Here is a 22,579-nt window from a genome sequence, read left to right as displayed (position 1 = left end):
GAAAAAAAGAAGGAAAAAAAGCATACCTGGGCACAGCTGGGAAACGAATGTGCCCCTAGCACAAGGGTTGAAGGTGTTGGAATACACCTGCTGGCCATATGCCGTCACGTTCAGGATGGCGGTAACATTCTGAATGCGAGAACTTGAGCCGGCGACATCGAACGACACCGTCTTCTTCTCGTTGTTGTACTGGATGTCGACTTTCTGGACCTGAATATTGGCGTCGGCACCGCAGTTGCTGAATCCAATGGTCTGCAGGATATCGGCTCCCGCAGCTCCCTGCACCATGGCCATGGCAGCGAGGGCCACGGCTACCAGCCGGGACCCAGGGCCCAGAATCCTACCGCATCGCGGCATTTCCAAATCTCAACTGCAAAAGCTGGGGATGATGATCGCGGGGGCGGATCTCGCTATCGGATGCTTCGTTGAAGCCTGTCGGTCGAGCGTTTTCGATTCTATTATTTCTGAATTTCTTTATGGGTTGCCTTTCTACTCGTCGTGAGGCTGGGTGTAGTAGCGATTCGGTTCGGCAAAGGAGCGTGATATGTATCAAGTCACACGCAGTGTGTTGTTCGAGGTTGGAATCGATCCGATCGGTATATCGAGGAAGCGAGGGAGAGCTGGTATCACAATCTAACCAAAGACCTGCAGTCGTTGGGCGTTGTCGAGGGCGACAAAGGACGGACTCGGGTATCAAGCCAAAAAGAAACAATGATCCAAAGGGAATAGGTGGTAAAGAAGGAGCAAACAACGCCAGTTGTTGCAAGAAGAGAAACAAAAAATGGCCGAGGATCAACCTGGAAAGAAAGAAACGAAAGGGCAGGCCTGCCCCCGTGAACACTGAGCCCGTCAACCAAGACGCCCACAAAGAGAGCAAATCTGGGAAGGTTTGGATGTCGCAATACCGAGGGTCGATATTGCCCGTCGATGAGGGAGGACAAAACGAGGGAAAGGAGAGTTGAGCCAGAGAGGGAGGGAGCAGACCGAAAGAGGTCGTAGCGAGAGTGGTATTGGCCGGTGGGGTTGCGGACGAAAGAAGTGGGAAGGAGACCCAAGGACATCAGAAGGAGAGGGTGTAGAGGAGGGCAAGCAGCGTCTCGCTGGCGGCCGAAGTGTGCGTCGCGGGCTGATGAAACGACTGGAGGCTGGTTGACGACGACCAGGTGGAGGTCCATTCACCAGTAGGCACCGCCGGCGTCAGCATCAGAAACAACGCGGGCAAGGGACCTCCAGTCGGGCCAGCCTCTGCCCTTTCCCACTTTTGCCATCTCTTGCGCGCCCTGCACGGTGCTGTCTGGTGTTTCGACGGCCACGCCCCCTGGTGCTTCCCTTCGGCAGCAACAAAAAAAAAGGGGGGGGAACCACCCAGATTCCGGCGTTGCTGCCGATCAAAGAGCCTCAGCCAGCCATTGAGGTGAATGGGGGGAAAGGCCCGCCGCACCCCTGCTCCCTGTCAGGGACCCCCTGTAAGCGCCATTGGCATGGCATGGGCTGGCATCTGATGCAGGGATCAGGGAGGGGTACCTCAACTGGCGTTCCGGAGCGAAGGCGTCGTTGGAGCACCCACGTCACCCAAATAAAAAGCGATACACCAAAAAAGTGACCTTATCGAGCGATTCATTCCTTCTCAACTTATTCGATCTCCGAAAAGAAAAAAATGAAACGTAACTTAATATGTAAATAAATGCCGCCATTGTTTGTATTATTTTATTTTATTTATTTAGCTGTGTATTGGGTATTTTTCGAAGTTGTGTTTTGCACCGATGTTTTCGCTGCGAAAGTGCTTGGGGCAAGTTCCCCACATTCTGATCATTTGGTGTATCGCTTTTTATTTGGGCGACGTGGCACTAAAGGCCATTGAAAAAAACAAAGACAAGCAGAGAGGCAGGTGCCCAGTCGCTTGGGAATCGACGGCCCCACCCGGTGCCCACCAGCAAATCAAGGCGGTCGCGGCTGGCCCGGCTGGAGTCAGCAGGGGGCCCTTCTGAAACCAGGGGGCTAAATGTCCACCTTTCTCCGTGTAGCTTGGCCCGAGGTTCCGCCCCCTCACTGCTGCTGCCGCTGTGTGGCCGGCATTCGATTGGATGGAGAGGTCCCTCTGCTTGCCAGGGAGGCGCCAGCAAGCGTCCTTCCCCTTCCCTCAAGTCCCCACCATCTTCAGAACCGCGCGACAACGGCCAGTCAAAAGGACGGCCTGCTGCTTATCACATCAGTCAGCTGCACGAGAGCGGTATTTTTATTTTATAGTACATGTCGTCAGAGCGAGTCGTTCTCCCTCGTCCCATTCGTTCTTTTTTCAACCGCATTTGTTTGGCCTAGAATGACGGTCCAGGTCCAGGTCGCATCTTGGGCGGGCCGTCCAAAATCTTATCAGCCGACCACCCAGTTAGCCATCCATCCACCCTCGCACCGCTTAGAGATGGATGCCCCAGTGCGGGAAAAATAAAGAATGAAAAGGAAAAACCAACCCTGGTGCAGATCAGCAGAAGCCCGCACAGGCAGCCCGTCCGAGCGTCAATGCTATCACCAATGCACCGGCTCCCAAGGGATACCAACCTCGTCGAATCTCGGATCCAAGTGCAGTTTCCGGTGCGTCGCACCTTGACGGCACGTTGGGCTGCGGCTGATGCGCAGGGCGGCCTCCAACTTCTAACAGACGTGCCCCGGATTGAATGCGCACCAGGCTGTTTTTTCTTTCTTGTTCCTTGGTGTGTTCCTTGGTGGACGGAAATTAGGATTGGCGTTCCTGCCCCTGCCAGACCCGTTTGGTTCCAGACACCGTCCGTCATGGGCTCACAATCCGAATTGAATTGTTCTACCTTGTGTTATTCCCATCGGTGCACCTTTGCAAAGGAATGGGTCTAGTATATCCCGGGGTACAAGATTGGGCTAGATTGTAGCTGCTGATCATTCCACACAATGCAAAGAAGAACAGAAACAATCGAGACAATGTCTCACACTCTCAATAATCTTTGGTACTATAATACTCCGGAAACACCCTAAAGAAGGGCCAGCTCGGGGCGACTATAAACAGGGAGGGAAAGCTCAGCAAAAGTTGCCAGTCAAAAAATCACCAACCAAACCCCGGGCGGTGTGGTCCTCCACATGTATCATCAACTCGTGTTTGTCCATAAAACGCATTATTCAAGCAAAGAGAGACCAGAAGATGGGCGTATTCAATCATTCGAGCACTGAACCAAAAGAGAGAAGATAAACAGAGAGAAGATAAACAGAGAGAAGATAAACAGAGAGAAGATAAACAGAGAGAAGGAAATAAAGAAAAGAAGAAGACATAAAAAAGACAAGGGGTATCTGAACTTCGATGTTAGTCCGTTGCATGGTCGGTTCATAATGGCGTCCAACATGGCCAAGAAGATCGGGAAAGAGAGTGGAATCAAAATCACCTGGTCGCCAATGACGAGAGAGAGGAAAACATGGGTGGCGCAGAAAAGCTGCGGGACGAGAAAAAAAAAAGAGGCGTCGCCAATCGAAACGGTAGAGACGGCTAATAGAAGCTGTGCCCGGGTTGCTGATGAGGAGACCGGGCGTAGGGCGAGGCGGAACCCTGGGGTGTGAAGTGCCCACCGCCCGCGCTGGCTGGATCCATCATGTGGCTGTACTGCATCGGCGAGGGCGCCGGCGCCGGCATGCTCATGGCGTCTATTGGCGTAACCATGGACAGATGCGGAAACGGCTCGAGCTCGTTGGTGACGGGCATGTACGACTGCTGGACCGAGCCGAACGGCCCTGTGGTGACAGGAAGATTGAAATAGGATGGCGTGGGCTGGAAGGAAGTGGTGCCGACTTGCGACATGCCCATGTCCTGGATGCCACCGACGAACCCCCCAAACGAAGCCGGGCGTTGGTGCTGGGTCTGGAACGCAGAACCACCGGGCGCACCGACGGGGAAGCCAAAGTCTCCCTGGTGAGCCGGGAACTGCATAGGTCCTATTGGGGGCTGCGAGGTCTGCGGCTGGAAGACTCCCGAGGAATGACCAAAAGACAGCGAGGGCGGCTCATCCTTGGCGGACAACGCTTCAAAGAAGCGCTGGGGCGGATCCTGGATAGGGCTGATGATGGTATCAGCGTCGAGCTGCTTCCGGGCAACGAGCCGGAGGAGCGGGAGACTGATTTGCTCCATATGCTTGGCCAGATGGACCGTCAACTTCTTCCAGGTGGGGAAGGTCTTGCCACAGAAGCGGCAAGGCTCGTTTTGGGGTGAGTCCCTCGTCTCCACGTGGCAACGCTCTACCCTCTGCCACGTCGGATCGAGCGCGCCCGTCCGCTTGATGGCCGCCTTCGTCTTCACCTTTGGCTCCGAAAACTTGTGCTCCCGGACCAGGTGCTGCAGGAAGTTGTCCCTGCGGTAGCAAGTATGGCGGCAGTCGTCAACGTCGCATGTCCACCACTCGAGGTGGCGGTGCCCCTCGTTCTCGTGCCGGACCCAGTCCGCCTTGCGCTTGAATATTTTGGGGTCGCGGCATCTATCCCAAGTGCAGGTGAAAGGCTGCACATCCTCGTGGACGTGCTTGGTCCAATCGGACGGCTTCTGGAACTTCTTGGGCGTAAAACACAGTTGGCATTCGAACTCGGCCGGCAGAGACTGAGTGGGCGGCATGGGGATATCCTGTGGGAAACTTTCGGGTCCGATAGCCCCCTCGAGCGGCGTCGAGACGTCGTCGTCGGACCCCTGCGGTCTAGCCGACAGCGGGTCCAGTCCTCGACTGTCGCTTTTGCTTTCGAGCAGAACCGCAGAGCCGCCAAGGGCGATGCATAGATTTCGACCGGCCGGGCACCTTTGAGTTTGAACGGAGCCGGCATGCTTGATCTTCGCATTGCACAAGCTCTTGAATCGAACCACCTGTTGATGGGCTATGCGGTCGACCAAGTAGCCGTTGGTCTGTGCCAGCATGGGGTTCAACTTGAGAATGTGCTGATGAAAGCCCGAGAGATTCGGCACGACATCGTCGATCAACTTGACGGCCTCGGAGCTCGCTTCACCGTCATCCAGATCGTCGTCGTCGTCGTCGTCGTCGTCCTGGTCAACAAGTGCAGGAGCCTTCGCAAGAGCAACCGGGGGCCCGCCTGTCTTCTTCCACATGTCGGCGATGTTGGAAAAAGAGCCTTCGATCCCAGGCTTGACCAGCTCGGACTTTGCCCTACGTCGACCGATGTTGACCTTGAGCGTGAAGGGGCTCTTTGGCGTGACAACAGGGGTTGTCGAGCTGATGGAACCGCTGCGAGCATGGGTAGCGCCAATGGACGCAACACTGCTCCCCATGCCCACCAGAGCCGTGTTGATACTGGGTGTCGGGTGGCGCTTGGTGGTCCAGCCGCCACTTTTGGTCGGGGGCGCAAGGCTGTCGCGGCTCTGGCGCCTCTCGCCCGAGCCATCTGTGGAGTGGCGGAGATCGTCGTCCTGGCTGGGGCTGGAGAGGGAACGCTTGAGGTTGGCCAGGTTGCTGGCACTAGGCCTGCGGACCAAGGTACGCAGGTCCTTGAAGAACTCGCCGCGGCTAATGGATAGCTTCTTCAAGAAATTGCCGCTGACAATACCCTCCATGTCTACGTCGATTGGCAAGCTCCGGCGTCTGGTGCCCCACGTGGCAGCCCTCGAAACCACCGAATCGTTGTCGCGGCACATCTTCTCGAACTTGCGCATTGCGTCGGCCGAGGTCCCGGGCTGGCAATGCTGATCTCCCGGAGAGGATATCGCAAAAACAGCGGGGGCGTCCTCCCAGTTCCGGTTCTGACGCATGATGTCGACGTCTTCCTGCGTCAGGGGCCCGGAGCCACCCTCGACGTAGTAGATCCGGCCAGGTTGCGCGACATTTTCCGTCTCGCTTCCGAGCGGTATCTCACGACTCGACACTCCATTGAGATTACTTTCGCTCGCGGATGGCGGTGGTTCTGCACCGCCACGACCATTACCATCGAGCCAAATCTGGACCCCAATATTTCGCTCCTGAACAACGCGAGTTGCGGCCAAGTCATTCACGCTGGCCGTCTCCCCGGCGATGCGTCCGGACGGTTCTATTCCGCCCTGGCCGGTCGAGGAATCAGGCATCCACCGCCCCGTGGTGTCTCGCGACACCACGGGGGACGGCTTGACCGTGTCGTCCGGGGCGAAGCCCGTAGACGTCGGGTCCAGGAGGAACTCTGGTGGCGCCATGTCCCCTACGGGAACGTAGCCATCCTGATCGTACATGGAGACCATGACGCGGGGACTCTGTCCAGACATCGCCGGCGCGCCAGCGACAAGGCTGTCTTCGCTTGTGCCTGGAGTCGTGAAGTGCGAGTGCGGAGAGCTCTGCTCCGATTTCAGCAAGTCTTCGGTCGAGGGCGCCTCAAACAAGCGCGTGCTCGGCAGAGCTGCCTGGTGACCACGACTTTCCTTGTTTGGGGGAGAGATGGTGTGCAGGGACGGGGTCTGCTCAGGGCTCAGCAGATACCCCTGGCTGCCACCATCGGGGTTGCTGCTGGCGGGGTCGGGCGTCTGGTACGAGAGAGGGCCAGAAACAAGGGTCAGGCCCTGGGAGCCGCTGGCGCCGGCGTCCTCACCGAGGAAGGACGGCGTCCCGTTCTCGAGTGTACTGAAGTCAACACCAAAGAACTCGTCGCTAAAGCCGTCGCTGGTGAAGTCGCTCGTCTGGTACTGCAGGCTCGCGGGGGTGGACTCGGCGGGTGAACTCTGTGCTAGAAAGGTGGGAGATGCTGCGCTGCTCGTGTACTGCGCCGACGTGGGCGAAAGATGGCTCAGGACAGCGGCCGGCTCTTGGGCGGTGGCGGCGGCGGCGACGGCGACGGACCGTTGACCGGGAGTGTGATCTGGTCGGCTGCCGTTGAAATAGTCAGGCGGGTAGACAGTGCCCATGTAGGTTGAAGACATGGCTCCGGGCGGGGCGGGTCTGGGCGGCCGAGGCTAATTATCGGACAGGAGGGGGGAGGGATAGGGATGTGCGGAGTGGCGGGCGTGTGAGATGCGACCAAGCACCCGATGCTGCGAGTTATGTCGCGATCATGCTCTGCGCCTGGGCGGGCAGCTATCGGGCGCGAGAGCAGGCGAAGCGGTGGGTGAGGGAGACGGGACGGTTGGTTTGCGCGGATCCTCCCAAAAATTCGGGCCCGCAGCGCTGCTTGATTTCCGACTCTGCGGCTGACGCTAGGTGTGCTGCTGGGACTGGGCTGAGCTGCGAAGTGGGAGAAACGGAGCGCACGCGCGCGTGTTGGTTCCACTCTGCGGGCCAGATTTGGCTCGAGCTAGCCTCGGATGGGCTTGTGGACGGGACGAAAGAATAAGTCGTAAAGAGCAAGCCGTTATGTCGCGGCAACAGAGAAGATGAAGGACCTCGCGCGAGTGTCGAGAATCAGGAATCAGGAATCGGGTTGCGATTGCGGGAAGGGCTGGGAAGGACGGGCGCTAGGTAGGAGGTAGGCTGTTGCTCAAAAACACCGCCGGAGCCGGCAGCGAAGGAGGGTGGATGATTTGGGGGCGAGGCGCTGCCCGGACCAACAGACTTGGAGACGGCGCTTAGCGACGTGCGGCCGACCGGCAACTCAACCCAGACCGCACAGCTTTGGCCCCATCGAGGGTGCGAGAGAGAGGGGAGGAGGGTGAGGGAGTGTGGCGCGCAGGTGGCAGGGCTCAGCGTCACCGGGGCCGCATGCAATCGAAGAGAGCGAATGTAACACTGCCGTCGGGTGCGGTGCCGCGCTGGGCTGGGCTGGGAGCGACGTTTTGCTATCGTCCCCACACGGTTCGGCCACGGCCCTGGCCCTGGTTGGCACCGGGCGTGCTGGGCCGTCTTCTTGTCTCCTTTGTGATGAAGCTCGCGCCCTGGAGACCTGGGGGAAGACCTAGGACAACGTGAGTTCACAGCTGCCCAAACAAGGTAGGCATATCTCGAAGGCTGGATGGCGGTGCACACCTAGTTATTATACATGTCATGGCTCGACAAGGTGGACAGATGCAGTAGCAAAACAACCCCCCGCACATCTACTAGGCCACTCGACATGTCTGGGCTCGTGCCAGAACGGGTTGGGCCTGAAAAAGAGCAAGCACCCCGCGCCCCCAGGGCATGGATCCCCAATAGGGAGCACGCGCCGAACCGGAAGGAAGCGCGCACAGGCGGTGGGTGAGCATCAAATAGCCCAGATAGCGGGGCCAGTCCTCACCCCGCCTTGACTCCTCCAGCGCCTGCAATCTGTGTGAGTGCGCCTTGTGCCTTGTGCCTGGCGACGGCCCGAGAAATCCCATTTCCCACCCGTCACAACATTGAGGGAATAATCTCGAAGCCACCTGTCTTCGATGCCAGGTTCCTGTGGCAGAAACTTCTGGTTCCTCCATCCGCCGGCGTAGGTAAACGACACGGGGTGGCGCCGGCAGGGAAGCAGCCATCTCATTGATTGCGTGAGATGGTGGAGGGTGGGGACCGATTGCTCCCGCAGGGCTGGGCGAGCGGTGGGCAGACCAACAGGCGCACTCTGCGCTGGCGAACCCTGGCGAACCTTGGCGCCGTGCGCAGCCCAGGGCTCTCTGGCTGGCCGGATACGCGGTGCGGCTCAGAGGCGGGTGGCATTTTGTCGGTAAGGCTTTCTCGCTGTGGGCCGTGCATGTGGCTGTGAGCTGGAGGTGTCACAGCTCAGCCTCAAAGCTACTGCTTGTCCCACCTAGCGGCATCCTCCCGATATACGACAGACCCAATTTCTTGAATGAGGCGATGTAAGTATGTCCTCGCCCATGTCAATGAGGTGTGCATTTGAGTCTACTGCGTCGGTGGTATAGGAGCCGATGTGATCTTGTCTCCCTGTACCCCCTTCGATCAGTTAAACTTGTTGGAGATAGGCAGTTGAGCCGAGGTATTGATGAGATCTGATAAAAGTTAGCGGAACCAATTCCAGGGTTGATTGATTGCGAGCACGGTTGTCTTCAACGATTGACGGGATCAAAGTATCGTACCAGCCTGGATGATGGCATCGAAGGGGGCCAGCCAGCCGAGCCTTTGCCATTAGTCAGCCATTGTAGCCAGCAGTGCCCACGGATGCCAAGTGGAGATTTCCATGTCCGAGGCTCCCGCCCAAGCAAAAAAAGCCGCAGGATAGCTCCTTGTGTTCAAGTTGTCTCACGCCCCCGATTGAATCGAATCCATCCAGGTCCAGAGTCGAGGTTGCAAGAATCAAGCGCAGATATTCCTCAATAAACCAGCTACAATGGTTCGTCAATGGCAGTCCGGGCCCAGACTAAATCTTAGCCCAGTCACTGACAGACTGCCGAGGACACAGGGTCTTGAAGTCGTGGCCTATGTCTTGTCTGGCCTGACCGCCTCTGGCGGGATGATGGGCTATGTGAAGAGCGGATCACTGCCCTCCATGATCGCGGGCTGCTCAGTCGGTCTTCTGTGTAAGTCGCGCAAACACCTCTGCGGCAAGGCGCTTTACTGAACCTGGATGCTCCTATTCTTGCTTCAGATGGCCTTGGAGCGTACAGGCTCCAGAACAGACAGCCGTACGGTGTTGAGCTGGCGCTCCTCGCATCAGTTGTGCTCGGAGGCGCCTCTATCCCCCGCGCCATCCGCCTGAAGAAGCCTGTGCCCATGGCGCTGAGTCTCCTTTCGACGTTCGGAGCCATCACCTTCGGCAACGCTCTCCGCCAGAAAGCGTAGGGCAGTCCTCTCTTTGGCAAGCCTCGATATCATGCTACCTGCATCACGGCTATGTAGGTCGGCGTGACGCTGCTAGTGGTTGGGCCCGGTATCCTCTGCGATCATAGGATTTATGGAGGAGTGTCCGTCATGTACAAGAGCCACGCCCGCTTCTTTCGCCTTGTGTTTATGGTGTACAATTATAATACACGGCTGGGCAGTGCGACGACTTTTCTTGAGATGAAGTTCATCGCCATGATGCGAATGCCGGGACGCCCGCGGGTCTCACGTAGATAGGTGTTGCGACGGGCATCTCGGGATAGCGGTGATTGACCCAGGGTGTTTTCGCTGTCGTATTCGGTTCGTGATGTCATGAGTTTTCGTCGATTTCCTTCCATGCTGCCTTGATCCTCGCCTTCTTGTCGCCGGTAGCGCTGCGGTTCTCGGTCTGGCGTTTTACCCTTTCCGCCCTCAGACACTTGGAGAGCGCGTCCTTTGCACCGTTGCACATGCCCATCGACTTCCAAAGGAACCCACGGGCATGACACTCCTCGAACGCAGCAATAACATCTTCGCAGCCTATAGACAGACAGAACGTATAAAGGTTAGCAGGTGTGAGACTCAATTCGGGCGGCCCGGCCCCCAGCGACGCGGCCTCGAGTTTGACCAGAAGCTCCGTCATGCGGACGCGGGGGTCAGGAAAGGGGAGGGTCGTCGTACCAGCACTGCTTTGAGTGTGGAGATGCGGATGCATATTCACCTGTATGCTACCGGCAGCGTATGCTTGGTCCAAGGATCGAGCGTCAAGGCGATGGTGAGGGCTTGCCTCTGCACCGATGATGCTCTTGCGCCAAAGTATTGCCACACGGGGTTGGAAGCAGATCAAATGGCGCGACCTCGATGCCGATGCAAAGAGTCCTTGCGACCCACCAAGATCCGATACCTCACCACCTCGGCGTGTGCCATTTGCGGCGGGCAGCCCCACTTGATCTGGGCAGTCCTGACAGCCCACCAAGCCCAGAGGTTGGTGCCGTCGATAATTACACCTGAGCCAGCGCCTTGCGGGCAAAGTCGTTAACCTTCCACAATCTGCCGGCACAGCTTATAGTCAAGCAGGGCTTCGACGCAAGGCTCCCTCAGCAACTACCCGCCCAACATGGCGGCCCAACAGGTCTCAGTCAAAAAGCAGCAAGGTACGCGTGCCAAGGAATCGAATCAATCGCGAAGAGGGGTTCGTCAAGGTGCTAAGCCATCCCTCTCTCACCCCAGAATTGCAGACGCAATACACCAACTACAAGGACACCCTCCAACAGGTGGCTAGGAAAATCGGTGACGTTGAGCAGGAGGCAGAGGAACACAAGTAAGTCACGGCGCGAGCATCTTCTGATTTTTCCTTCTTGACACGGAGAGGGAAGCGGCGCCTGCGCACCATGCATTGGGGCTGTCCAGGTTCCCAATACTACAAGCCTCCATGGCCAGCTCACCGCTCTGCCAAAAAATAAAACAAACAAACAAACAAACAAACAAAGTCCTCCTCACCGCCCATCTTGCTAACTCGACACGATAGACTTGTTCTGGAGACGTTGGAGCCCCTTCCAGGAGACCGGAAGTGCTTCCGCCTCATCAATGGCGTGCTTGTTGAGAGGACCGTCAAGGATGTCGTGCCCGCTCTCAAGACAAATGCCGAGGGCCTGCGCAAGGTCCTGGAGGATCTGGTAAAGCAGTACAAGACAAAGGAGGATGATTTTGAGAAGTGGAAGGTGCCTAGCCCCGATACGCCATCATGCATCGCAGGATTTGAGTACGTGTCACTGACAGAAATCTACGTCACAGAAGCGAAATAATGTTCAGGTTGTGCAGTCTTAGGCTGGAACGGCCGGCAGACATGCAGTGATGGGAAGCAGAGGACAATACGAGACACAAAGCCTGCGCATAGGAAAGGGGTATCGGCGTGTTTGTCCTGACGCCCTAAAGCACACTCCCATGATGGGTTAGATCTGGGGATGAGCCTCGAATGCCAGCTCACAGGTTATGGCAAAGGGATGAGCCAGGCGGCGGTACCGAGACTGCAGAAAACGGCCACATAGTGCCCCTTTAAGCTGACGAATGGCAGGTTTCAGCATGCTGCACCTGTTTGCGATGCTAGCTAAAGTGAGCCAACATGGTGGTGGGTGTGAGCTGTACAAAAAAAAAAAACTCACTGGTGTGGTGGAGTGACGCAGCGTCCCTCGGCGGCAAGGGCGTCTCGATGCCCAACCGGCAGTTTGGCTCCATAGCCGTCTTTGGAGGCCGTTGGGCTCTGATAGGACAGCAAGAACCAAAGTGGTCTCTCTACATCCCTTTTTGTATTCGGGGATTTTTATTACTGGATCTGGTAGTAACTGCAGACATAAGTCATGGACAAGGGAAATGGAAGAGTGAAAAAAAAAACATGTCAATACTCAGGGTCGGGAAGAGTTGGGGGTGTGGGGAAGCGGTAGAAGTGAAGGGGTGGTATTGGCTAATATGACGTTAGGGACTTGAGTCTTACTTGGCCCTGCATCGTGGGCCTCAAGATCCCGTGTTGTGGCTGTAAAGGGGTTTGCCGGCCCAAAAGTTTGGCACCGAGATACCCGAACACGTCCATGGACAGGATTGCGAGGCCAGCTGTCCTGGCCGGGGCGTCATCACGAGACTGAGATGGATGAATCCCAGGTTGCCATCTCCTTGCTTCGAAGACGCATATGATAGCCAATACCCAAAAAGGGGAGTTTGGTATGGAGAAACTTGGCTGCAATGTTCATTTTTGGCATGGGAATTCTTGACAAAATTCACCGGCGGAGAAGGACCTTGGCTCTGCAGGTCGGCTGGCCGGCCACGGGGGGTCTCCCACACTGAGCCCGACTTGGAGCAATCACTGCCATATGCGACCCCGTTTTCATGCACAGGCAACGCGCCCTGATCTGGTTATCCTGCGGGTTTCACTCCATTTCTGGAGATCGGGAAATAATCCTGGAATTCGTTTGGCCCAGTCCTCTCGCAGCTTTCGGGGTGTGGTGATTCGTCTCCCCACCCTCCTTCCCTGCCTTATCAAACCCACGGGGGCGGACAGGATGGCTATTCGAGGGTAAATCTTCCAATGAAAACCGCCAGCGTCATGTAATTTTGTCATTGGCTCACAGCCAGGTGAAATGGGCAAAACAGAGCGAGGGACCTGGGCCCTGGCAGTTGAATTTCAAGCTGGTCATTTTGTCTTGGTCGCACTCCACACAGCTTGCTGCTCTTCCGACTGGACATCCAGCCTTGCGTGCGACTGACGGGTGTGACTAGGCCGGCTGGGGAAACGGGCAGTAGCTCCTTGTTTGGGACCAACGGACGGCTCACTTGGGCAACCAGTGATGGCCGACACAAATGCCCGAAGCGCTGCCTGCTCGCTCCTGTCTTGAACTTTTAGGCTCGCGCGCGCTCCCACGCCCGTGTACGTACCGGACCACACACGCCACTTGACAGGTGCGTTGTCGATGGACATGAGCCGTTCGTCTGGCCTTCAATTGACAAATCAACACCCGTGCTCACCGTCTATAGGGCGTACATCTGCCGGTACCCAAGACGCCTCTGACTCGTCTTGCTCGACGACAGCCTGCGGACTTCCACTTGCGCATTCTAGAAGGAAACCTGCCAGATACTTGCAGAGTACCCTTGCTTGTACAAGCGGCCGACAAGAATGGAGTCGATACCCAACATGCAGTTAGCCGCAGCGTGGCCCAGAAGCTCTGGTTTCCTGGCCTGCCCACACTGACCGTAGACCGCTCTGTTTGGGGAGGGGTGTCCCTCCAAGGCATCCTCCGTCATGGATTGTCTGACCGCTACTGCGGCCGGAGTGAGATCAGGACTTGATCCCTGGATCCCTACTTGTTCAAATGCATAGAAACTTAGCTAGATACTACCTGCCTGCCTGCCTGCCTGCCTGTCTGCCTGCCTGCCTAGGTAGGTACGTAAGTGGCAGGTCGCGGCGCCAGGCGCGGGGACGGGGCCGTGATCGAGATTGTGTGAAGAGGGCCGCCGCGCTGGTTGGGCCTCGAGCGTCTCGGTTGGCTGGCTCTTCAACGGGAACATGCATCCTTCTCAGGTTGACACGGGCTCCCAAGGCAGATCATGCGAGTCGGCACGCCAACCTAATTTGACTGACAGGCGAATAGAGAGCCCAAAGGCTTTCCTGGCGACCTGTCAACAATCTCCTTCCAGGGCACGGCAGCGTCAAATCCAGGCCGGACGCGAGGGCCAGGTGACGAGGAAGTGTGGGGAAGAGAGGGCCGGCAGCGTGCGTCTGTCTCTTCGCACGTCTCCAGTGCAACCGCCGACGCCAAATGCACCTCAGGGCCGGCTGGCCGACGAGCCATCCATCATGGCCGACGGCATCCCGCGTGGAGGCGCCTGGCTGATGCATCAACCATCAGCCATGGCTCGCTCGTCGGTCGCTGATGCGGCCATGGCTCGCCCATGGCTGCCTTATTAGCTGCGCGAGCGGGGGTGCCGGGCTCCACCGTGCGTGATTGCTGGGAGTGCTGGGAGCCGAGCTCCCACAGAGCTACAATCACCACCAGACTTGGCCTTGACCGCAAAACAGACCCGCTTCACTCCCGCGCCGCCCTCCCATTGATTCTCTCCCAACCTGCACCACCCCACGCCGTCGCTGTGTACTTTGTATGCACCTGTCGCTTCCTGCTGTCGATGGGGCTTGCAGCTGTTTGATCCAACGCGCCGAACCCGAGCATCGACGACCGCCCTCCTGCTCCTGTCGTCATAACTCAGTCTCGAGGTGAGTGAGGCCCGCCAGCTCAGAGCTTTTTTTTTTTCCCATGCGCCGCGCCTCGGCCTGCGCGCGCCCACGCGCTCGCTACTTCGCCCCTCTTCTCCAGGTCCTGTATCGCCAGCCCTGTTTTCCATGTTGTTTCCCGCTCGCTGGGTATGCGTATGCGTACCTACGTACCCTCTGCTACGTACCGGGCTACCTCCCTCCCTACCTATCCTACCACGTGCCTGGTCTCAAGGTACTGCCCTGCCACCCTGCTTGCTGTCTCAGGCACAGCTCCCCCCAAAAGCAGATGAAGAAAAAACCCACCAGCCCGAGACCCGTGAGCTGTGTGTGGCCGCTGGGCTGCCACGACCACACCCATTGGCCGTTTTTTTCTTCGTCTGCCCGCACCCCCATCCCCCGATATTCCTTACTGCTGGCTTTTATTTTATTCCGGTTTGCTTTATCCCGTAACGGGATACTTAATCGCCTTTTATCTTCCTCGCCTCTGACTCGACGCTACAGGCAACAAAAACTTCGATCAGGGCCGCACAACGCGCACTCGTCGGTGAAAATCCCAGCCAATCCCCGTCCAGCCGGCTATTTCTTGCGCCATTGGAGCGCCGGAGACAAGGGAGACAGGGAAAAGAGAGACGTTGCCCAAGGTTGTTTGCTACCTTGCGACCAAGACTGTAGGTAGGCAACCAACCATGTTGAAGCTCTTGGATGAGTGTAACCTGCGAGGCCCCGTGGCTGGCCGCACACACACTTCCACACACTCTCTTTTACGGAACGGCTCCCGGCTTGTGGTTTTTTTCTCTCGCAAACCTGCGTGCTGGTCAGACTGCTCGCCCAACGCCTGACGGCATCGGCGAGTACCTGGCCAACTGTCTCCGACTGTACCGCCCTTGTTGCTAAGGGTGTGAGGGGGTGTCAGCAACGAACGACGCCAGAGGGGTCTGGCGGGAACGGGCGGGCGGGCGAGACGAAACGACCGACTGCCTGCAAGCAAGTCGTCCTGGCCCCGAACTCCCTACTGGCGACGCCGCTCCCCGGGAGGCCAAGCGACCTCCTAGACACACGCCTCCCAGAGCGGAGTGTGGGGACCCGCTGCAAACATCAGGAACTTAAGCACCTGGGACAGCGCAGGCCGGCGTATCCGCCCACGCCCCTCCAGCTGCTCCGTCCAGCCCACATTGCGACCACGTCAAGGCCCCTACTTCCGTCACTGCCTGGTAGTCGGGCTATGATGTGGTAGCCGTCAAAGAAAGAAAAAAAGAAAGAAAAAGAGAGAAAAAAGAAACCCCCGTCGCCTGGAACACGCGAAGCATGACTGACGCAGCATTGCAGGCCAAGCCCCCTGCCCCCAGGACACCGGAATAGTCTACGAGGCTTGCAACCCTGCAACGTGTAAGGGCACCTTACCTCCAACAGGCTGTACGAGCTCGCAGTCCAAGGAATTTACAAGAAGCCCGCACCCGCCTGCAGGTAGCCAAAGATGTCGGACTCCCCCCAATCCAATCCAAAGGACGTCGAGGGTGTACAATCACCCGACGAGGAAGCACCAATGAACGATTCTCAGGATCCACAGGGAGGCGCGCTCTCCTATGAGCAGTTCGAGGTCAAGGAGCAAGACCGATGGCTGCCAATAGCCAATGGTAGGTGAATCCCTCTGCATCCCTTCTCCCCCTTCTCCTTTCCTCTTCGTCCCTGCGTTCGGACCCCCTGGGCCGTGATTCGCACGCACACGCGCAGCGCGCCATATCGTCCACTCTGCTTCGACCCGTATGGGACGGCACCGGTCTGCCCCTGGCTGCGTTGACTGGTTGACCGACTGCTACCGCCTTTGCCTCTGCTGCTCGCCCTGCCTAATTCGCACACACGTGCCCCTGGCTGTTGGCCTGTATCGACACCCGCGTCTGCAGTGTCTTATCTGCTGGTCCCCCTTTTCTCCATGTCCCGCGACTCTTCATCCTCCAGGTCGCCCGAAGCGCCTCGCGGTTCGACTTCCAAGGACGGCAAGCAACAACATGACTCCTATGATGCTAACATACGAAACTTTGCACCAGTGGCCCGCATCATGAAGAATGCACTGCCCGACAACGCCAAGATCGCAAAGGAGGCCAAGGAGTGCATGCAGGAGTGTGTGAGCGAGTTCATCTCCTTCATCACCAGCGAGGGTGAGTTTCGCCGACGTTTTTCTTGTCTTTTTGTTGCTTTGTCCATCCGGCATCTGCGATCAACAACAAACAGCCGCGCCATGCCTGAGCCGTGAAGAGGCGCTGTAAGCGCGTTTGCGCCTTGCATGAATGCTGACCTATCACAGCATCGGAGAAGTGTCATCAGGAGAAGCGAAAGACAGTCAATGGCGAGGACATTCTGTTCGCCATGACTTCGCTCGGCTTCGAGAACTACGCAGAGGCGCTTAAGATATATCTCGCAAAATACCGCGAGGTACGTGGTTTCCATCCTCCCATTACCGACTACCTTTTCTTTGTTCTGTCTCACTCCTTTGCCTTCTTCCATGCTCTTGTCCTCTGACTAGTGCTCTAGCAGTCCCAGTCCACCCGCGGCGACGGCCAGCAAAACCGCCCGAGCAGCCAAGGCTACGGTGCTCCTCCTGGGTCCGCGTCTGGGACGAACCCAGGTTCATCGGGCTTCCCCGGCGGCGAGCTTGTTCAGCAGCAAGGAGACGGCACCGGCGACGCCGCAAGCTACCTGTACAGCGCCCAGGGCGGGCACAACGGCGCCGCCCCGAGCGAGTACTGAGCACGGGCTCGCGGACAGACACGAAAGGAAGCCGTCGCACCTGGTCCTGCGTGGCGGTGCCGGCCGTCTCGGTCCCCAGGCAGCCGATCGGCACACTACCCTCATCAGACCTTTCCACCATGCTGAGCATTCGGATTGACCCGAGGGGGAAATTAGGGTCTACCGAGTCTGCTTGCCTGTCTGCCAAAGTATCGGTTCGAGAATACTTTTCTGCACTGTTTTTTTATGTGTACATGATTTGGGAAATGCTGGGGCGCTGGTAGAGCCCATGGGTTTTGGTTGGCTTTGATCTTTGCTTTTCCTTGCTTTAACACTGGTATTCGGTAGAGTTTCCCCCGAGAGGCGTTTCCCGTGCTTCGTCGTGTTTTGCTTGGGAGCGCTCTTGAGCGACATGCACTCAATTTTACAGTACTCGTTGGATTTCGACAGAGGGGAATGGCAGACAACGGGCTCCGAGGTCTGGGCATTCAGAAATTGAAAGCCGCTTGCTCGCCAACGGAGTTAACTTTGGTGGTCCTCAAACATGTTCTTGCATTTTAGGTCGCCTTCTTTCTTCTTTGCTTGGGCTTTCTTCCAATTCTTATAATTATTCTCCTTTGCTGTTTCTCCCGTTTCCTTGCGCTCGCGAGCGTATAGGTAGGTTGGCTTTGTAAAAAATCAGGACAATGGATGACGATGCCTTCAACCAGGCGCTGGCTTGCTCGCGTGCGCGACTCCACTTCCCCACAAAAGCCCATAAAATTCATGGACCCATCAGACCAAAATTTCTGAGCGCGCGGACGCCATGACCCCTCTCCCCAGAGTGGCTCCAACACTCACAATATTTTGATCTTGATATTCAATTGAGGCGACACCCCCAACCAGCCAAAATCACCGCCTCCTCGGTGCTCCCGCCTCTACGTTAATCAACCTGGACCAGGATTCGCAGAACTGCTTGCGAACACATACGCCGTCATACTATGTTTAGCCTAGACTCGCGCGCGTTTTCCCTCTGGCCTCGGTTCCACAGCCTATCCTAGAGCCACCAGGCAGCCGCGCCGTCTCACGCCCAAAACCATACTCATCGCAAGGCGGCGAATCGCCCATATCCTTTCAGCCAACTTCCACCATGACGACCTCCGCCTCTCGCACAACCCCGTCGGGGTCTTCCTACCCCTCTCCAGCGCCGTCGCAACACTCTGCTCTCAGCAAGAAGCCGATCCTGCGGACGCAGCAGCCGGTGCTTGCCGCCAAGAGGAAACGGGGCGCCGACTCTGGAGATAGCCCCGACAGCAGCCCGACGAAGCGACTCAAACGTGTCGCCTTCGACTTAGCGGCCAACATGACGGTGGACATCCAAACCAGAACGCTCGAGGAGACCAAGCGCGAGGTCCGGAGGGCCCTCGAGGACCGCAGCCGTGGCGACACGGAGGGCTACGAAGGGCTCAAGTCAGTCTTCCAGAACGACAGACAGCGATACGTCGCTCCGATAGTGGGGGAGGAGGAGGACTGCCTAAAGCCGCAAGAGCTCATCGTCTACGTTGTCGCGCTCTCCACCTGCACGCCACTGCTGGACAAGTCCTGCTCCGACCTCGTCAAGAGCGTGATGCGATGCTCATGGCTCGGCAGAGACGACGCCTTCTGCAAGGCGTACACGCAGTTTCTGGCTGGACTGATCAGCGCCCAGGGGACGACGCTGGAGATGGTTCTTTCCATGACCACGGAGAAGTTTAAGGACTATCGCGAGTCGGCCTGGAGCGTACCCGACTTTCCAAAGGTCGGCGTCGAGCTAGCGTACGACCGACTCCATGGCGCGCTCGCATACATCCTAAGGCTGTTCCCGGCCGCCCGGGCTGTGCTGTGTAACCTGCTGGCCAAGCACTTCCCCTACCTGGAAGAATCGAAGCGGGCACACACGTCCTTTGTCAATAACCTCCTCCGGCTGAGGCGGTATGCGCCAGATCTCGGCCAGGATATCATGGAGCTGATCATCGACCGTCTTGTCAAGATCGACGTGCAGGTCCAGTTTGACCTCGAGGACATGGACGATGACGTGACGGCAGCCATAGTGCTCCAGCTCGACTCTGCCAAGACGAGCGACGCGCTGGACCCAGCAGACTCGGACGATAGCGACACCGAGTCCATTGCCAGCGACGACAGCGACTTTGATGCCGAGGCCAACAGGATAGAATCCGGGGCCACGACCATCCAGAAGCTGGACGCCGTCATGGACACTCTCTTCGAGCTGTACAAGCCGAAATTCATGCAGCCCACATCGGACGAAGCCAAGGAGTGTCTGGCAGACATGATATCCGACTTTGTCAACCTCATCCTGCCAACGTACAAGTCGCGGCACACTCAATTTCTCGTCTTCCACTTCAGCCAATACGCCCCGGAGCTGATGGACCTGTTCGTCGGCACGCTATTCAATCTCGCATTCGAGTCGAACCGACCCATGGCGCTTCGACAGTCGGCCACGGCATACCTAGCCAGCTACGTCGCTCGGGGAGGTCTAGTGCCGGCCGATATTGTACAGAATGTGGTCAACCTCTTGTGCCACCACATTGACGGCCAGATGAGGAGCCACATGGAGGGATGCCGCGGCCCGGACCTGCGACGCTATAAGCACCTATACAGTCTGGTGCAGGCGCTCCTGTACATCTTCTGCTTCAGATGGAGGGAGCTCGTGACGTGGGCGCCCGACATCGTGGATCAAGAGGACCTTTCGTCGTATCTCGGGCACGACCTGGAGTGGATACCTGGCTTCAGGGAGTCGATGAGCCGGATGATTCACAGCCGCTTCAACCCACTCAAGGTGTGCTCGCCAGCCATCGTGAACGAGTTTGCCGACCTTGCGCGGCACCTCAAGTTCATGTATGTGTACCCGCTGCTGGAGAGCAACAAGCGCGTGCACCTCTCGCAGTTTGTCTCGGGCGACTACTCGACGGGCGGCGCCCTCCGAGACACTTGCAGCGACCCCTACGACGAGAAGGCGCTTCAGCTGGAAGCATACTTCCCGTTTGATCCCTACCAGCTTCCCATCAGCAAGCGGTGGATCAACGAAGATTATGTCAAGTGGAATACGCTGACGGACCCCCTCGAGAGAGACGAGGATCTGGATGGCAACGGCATATCCGACGTCGAAGAGGACAACGCGGAGAACGGCGAGGAATACGAAGAAGAGCGTACAGCGACAGACGATGAGAATGACGACGACTGAACACGGACCAGGGCTATTTTCGTTTTCTGCTTCCCTCTTTTCTCTCTCACTTTCTTTTTTATTCTTGTGTCGGAAATACCCCAAGGGATAGGCAATGCATATTACGAGGAGGCGGCGTTTTTATGGCTTTCTTCTTCATCTCTTTTTTTTTTCTTTTTTTTTTCTCCTTGACCCTGACTGGTCGTCTAGCATCGTCGGCGCAATACATATCCATCGTCAACTCGGATTTGTCTCGTGGATCTTTTGCACTTTTCTCTCTCTTTGTTTCTACTCAATTACAGACACGTGACAGACAGTCAAACAAAAGCATGTGGGTGGATAGGTATGGCCCAGGCCGGTAGAGCAGATGGATCAAATACAGCTCCTGTTGATTCCAGCTTGGCTCAGCACCACGTGTGGATGCGTGAGCTGAGATGTAACACGGCTGCATGCGTTGGGGACACGTGATGTGTTGCGCCCCAGACGTTCCCAAATCGGCGCCTCGTTCGATGCCAAATCTCGCCTAGCAGCCAAGCCTGAGGTTTGGAATCAAGTCGACGGCCATCTACCTGTCCATGCGCTGCTGGGCCTATAATCTCTGCGCACCCGACACCCACCCGGAAAACACGAAACGGCGCCCACTCGCGCCGCCACATGACCAACCACTGGTGCTGCCTGCCACACTTGGACCCGCCATCGAGTAACCCGTCGTGCTCAACACCTCCCTCGGACTCGCAAGCCATGTCTGAGTCGCCGGGGCAGCAGCAGCGGCACGGCAGCCACGACGACGACCACGATGACGAGAAGCGCCCGTCCTTCAAGGCCTTTCTGAGGCAGTGCAAGGATGTCGGCAGGAGCCTCAAGTTCGTCCCCGGCAGGAGGGGCGCCAAGGCCGTCGTCGGGAGCGCCGAGGACGGGTCTGCTGGTGTTGGCGGTGGAGGCGACCCGGCAGGCAACGTTGGGTGTAAGTCGGGATCTTGCTTTTTTTGGGGGGAGGCTTTGTTTTTGCTTTTCTTTGTCGTTTGTTTCATCGGATTGGTGCGGCAGAAGCACTCCTTGGAATCATCGAACCTCGATGTTTTGGCCGGATAGTGCACCTACCCTTGGCCCTCCCTTGGCTCCCCCGTTTGCTTTCCATATCACCATACCTCGTCCTTATGCTCTACACTCCAAAAACTGCCCTCTTTTTATTTCTTCTTTTCTCTTCTGCCCCTCGCTTCTTTCTCGCTCTGGCATGGCTAGAACTGCCCTCTCGTTCTACAAACCGCCTTCTCACCACACACACACACACACACACACACACACACACACACCCATCGTGCCGAAAACACATGTCACGGGACGCTAAGCCACCCAGGGCAGTGACGAGACAGCAGCAGCTGGCAGAAGAAGACGCATCCTCAGCCCTTGGGGCTAGGCGGCAGGCTCAGGCGCGGCGGGCGCAGGTCCGGCGGGCGCAGGTGCAGCACCGCAAGCGCAAGGCCGACTACACCAAGCAGCTCGAGACCGAGGTGGCGGACCGCCGCAACATGATCGCCGACCTCGACGCCGAGCGCGCCCTGCTCAGGGCCGAGAACGAGGCCGCTAGGGCGCTGCTGATGGCGGCCGCCGCCTCCATCCTACCCCCGCAGCAGCAGCAGGAGGTGGGCATGGTGTCGCCCTCTTGCGGCGGCGGCGGCGGCGGCGGCGGCGGCAGCAGCAGCCAGCCCGTCTCGCACTTTGCCGACATGGACGTCGACGACCTAGTCGTCTCGCTCGCCATGGATGAGGCCATGGGCGCGCAGGCGTGGCGGGTCAGCCAGGCCCCGTCGTCGTCACCGCTTGCTGCCGCGTGCGGGCAGGGCGTGGGCAACGGCGGCGTGGATGACGAGGACGAGGAGGGCGAGGACGTGCCGGGGTGCGGGCGACTCGGCGCAGCGCAGACGCAGCAGGCCATCAATTTCATCCTCGCGTAAGCTAACAAACATACCCCTCCCTTTTTTTTTTTTTTTTCTCTTTTTTTCGTAGCCCGCTAATGCTTTCCTTTCCCGCGCAGCATGGAGCACTGCTGCAAAGACCACTTCCGCCTCGCCGACCTCGACCCGGGCCTGCACGAGACCTGGGGCCTCCCCGAGCCGACGCAAGAGCCGGCCCCGACGGGTCACCACCTGATGGCGACGGCGCTAGCGCTGCGCGACGCTCCGTCCAGCATTGCCGCGGCCGACGCGCGGCGGCGGC

At 57.8% G+C, this 22,579-nt stretch overlaps 9 protein-coding genes across 9 annotated transcripts; 6 read left to right on the top strand and 3 right to left on the bottom strand.

Annotated features, from left to right (window-relative positions):
* Positions 1 to 18: 18 nt before the first annotated feature.
* On the bottom strand, positions 19 to 357 carry GGTG_01515 (hypothetical protein; the record flags this gene model as incomplete). Its single annotated transcript, XM_009219282.1, has 1 exon — positions 19 to 357. A coding segment is annotated over one exon (339 nt), but the record flags the coding sequence as incomplete, so codon positions are not given.
* A 3,148-nt stretch (positions 358 to 3,505) lies between these two features.
* GGTG_01514 (hypothetical protein) lies at positions 3,506 to 6,889 on the bottom strand (the record flags this gene model as incomplete). The annotated part of the gene is made up of 1 exon (XM_009219281.1): positions 3,506 to 6,889. One exon carries the CDS (start codon positions 6,887 to 6,889, stop codon positions 3,506 to 3,508), a length of 3,384 nt encoding a protein of 1,127 aa, XP_009217545.1.
* Positions 6,890 to 9,026: 2,137 nt separating this feature from the next.
* GGTG_01513 (hypothetical protein) lies at positions 9,027 to 9,997 on the top strand. The gene is made up of 3 exons (XM_009219280.1): positions 9,027 to 9,213; positions 9,283 to 9,400; positions 9,469 to 9,997. Exons 1-3 carry the CDS (start codon positions 9,211 to 9,213, stop codon positions 9,660 to 9,662), a joined length of 315 nt encoding a protein of 104 aa, XP_009217544.1. The 5' UTR covers positions 9,027 to 9,210; the 3' UTR covers positions 9,663 to 9,997.
* A 14-nt stretch (positions 9,998 to 10,011) lies between these two features.
* GGTG_01512 (hypothetical protein) lies at positions 10,012 to 10,395 on the bottom strand (the record flags this gene model as incomplete). Its single annotated transcript, XM_009219279.1, has 2 exons — positions 10,012 to 10,220; positions 10,362 to 10,395. 2 exons carry the CDS (start codon positions 10,393 to 10,395, stop codon positions 10,012 to 10,014), a joined length of 243 nt encoding a protein of 80 aa, XP_009217543.1.
* A 251-nt stretch (positions 10,396 to 10,646) lies between these two features.
* On the top strand, positions 10,647 to 12,129 carry GGTG_01511 (hypothetical protein). Its single transcript, XM_009219278.1, has 4 exons — positions 10,647 to 10,834; positions 10,911 to 11,001; positions 11,209 to 11,401; positions 11,475 to 12,129. The coding sequence occupies exons 1-4, from the start codon at positions 10,798 to 10,800 to the stop codon at positions 11,505 to 11,507; spliced, it is 354 nt and encodes a 117-aa protein (XP_009217542.1). The 5' UTR covers positions 10,647 to 10,797; the 3' UTR covers positions 11,508 to 12,129.
* Positions 12,130 to 13,734: 1,605 nt separating this feature from the next.
* GGTG_01510 (hypothetical protein) lies at positions 13,735 to 14,136 on the top strand (the record flags this gene model as incomplete). Its single annotated transcript, XM_009219277.1, has 1 exon — positions 13,735 to 14,136. One exon carries the CDS (start codon positions 13,735 to 13,737, stop codon positions 14,134 to 14,136), a length of 402 nt encoding a protein of 133 aa, XP_009217541.1.
* A 1,777-nt stretch (positions 14,137 to 15,913) lies between these two features.
* GGTG_01509 (nuclear transcription factor Y subunit B-3) lies at positions 15,914 to 17,184 on the top strand (the record flags this gene model as incomplete). The annotated part of the gene is made up of 4 exons (XM_009219276.1): positions 15,914 to 16,073; positions 16,485 to 16,595; positions 16,742 to 16,869; positions 16,972 to 17,184. 4 exons carry the CDS (start codon positions 15,914 to 15,916, stop codon positions 17,182 to 17,184), a joined length of 612 nt encoding a protein of 203 aa, XP_009217540.1.
* An 812-nt stretch (positions 17,185 to 17,996) lies between these two features.
* On the top strand, positions 17,997 to 20,808 carry GGTG_01508 (hypothetical protein). Its single transcript, XM_009219275.1, has one exon. It carries the CDS (start codon positions 18,293 to 18,295, stop codon positions 20,381 to 20,383), a length of 2,091 nt encoding a protein of 696 aa, XP_009217539.1. The 5' UTR covers positions 17,997 to 18,292; the 3' UTR covers positions 20,384 to 20,808.
* A 74-nt stretch (positions 20,809 to 20,882) lies between these two features.
* GGTG_01507 (hypothetical protein) lies at positions 20,883 to 22,317 on the top strand (the record flags this gene model as incomplete). Its single annotated transcript, XM_009219274.1, has 2 exons — positions 20,883 to 21,326; positions 21,725 to 22,317. The coding sequence occupies exons 1-2, from the start codon at positions 21,017 to 21,019 to the stop codon at positions 22,315 to 22,317; spliced, it is 903 nt and encodes a 300-aa protein (XP_009217538.1). The 5' UTR covers positions 20,883 to 21,016.
* Between the last annotated feature and the right edge of the window lie 262 nt (positions 22,318 to 22,579).

Source organism: Gaeumannomyces tritici (assembly GCF_000145635.1).
Source record: "Gaeumannomyces tritici R3-111a-1 unplaced genomic scaffold supercont2.1, whole genome shotgun sequence".
Lineage (NCBI taxonomy): Eukaryota > Fungi > Ascomycota > Sordariomycetes > Magnaporthales > Magnaporthaceae > Gaeumannomyces > Gaeumannomyces tritici.
Note: the sequence above shows the minus strand (reverse complement) of the source record. Positions and strands in the feature narration are given on the sequence as shown.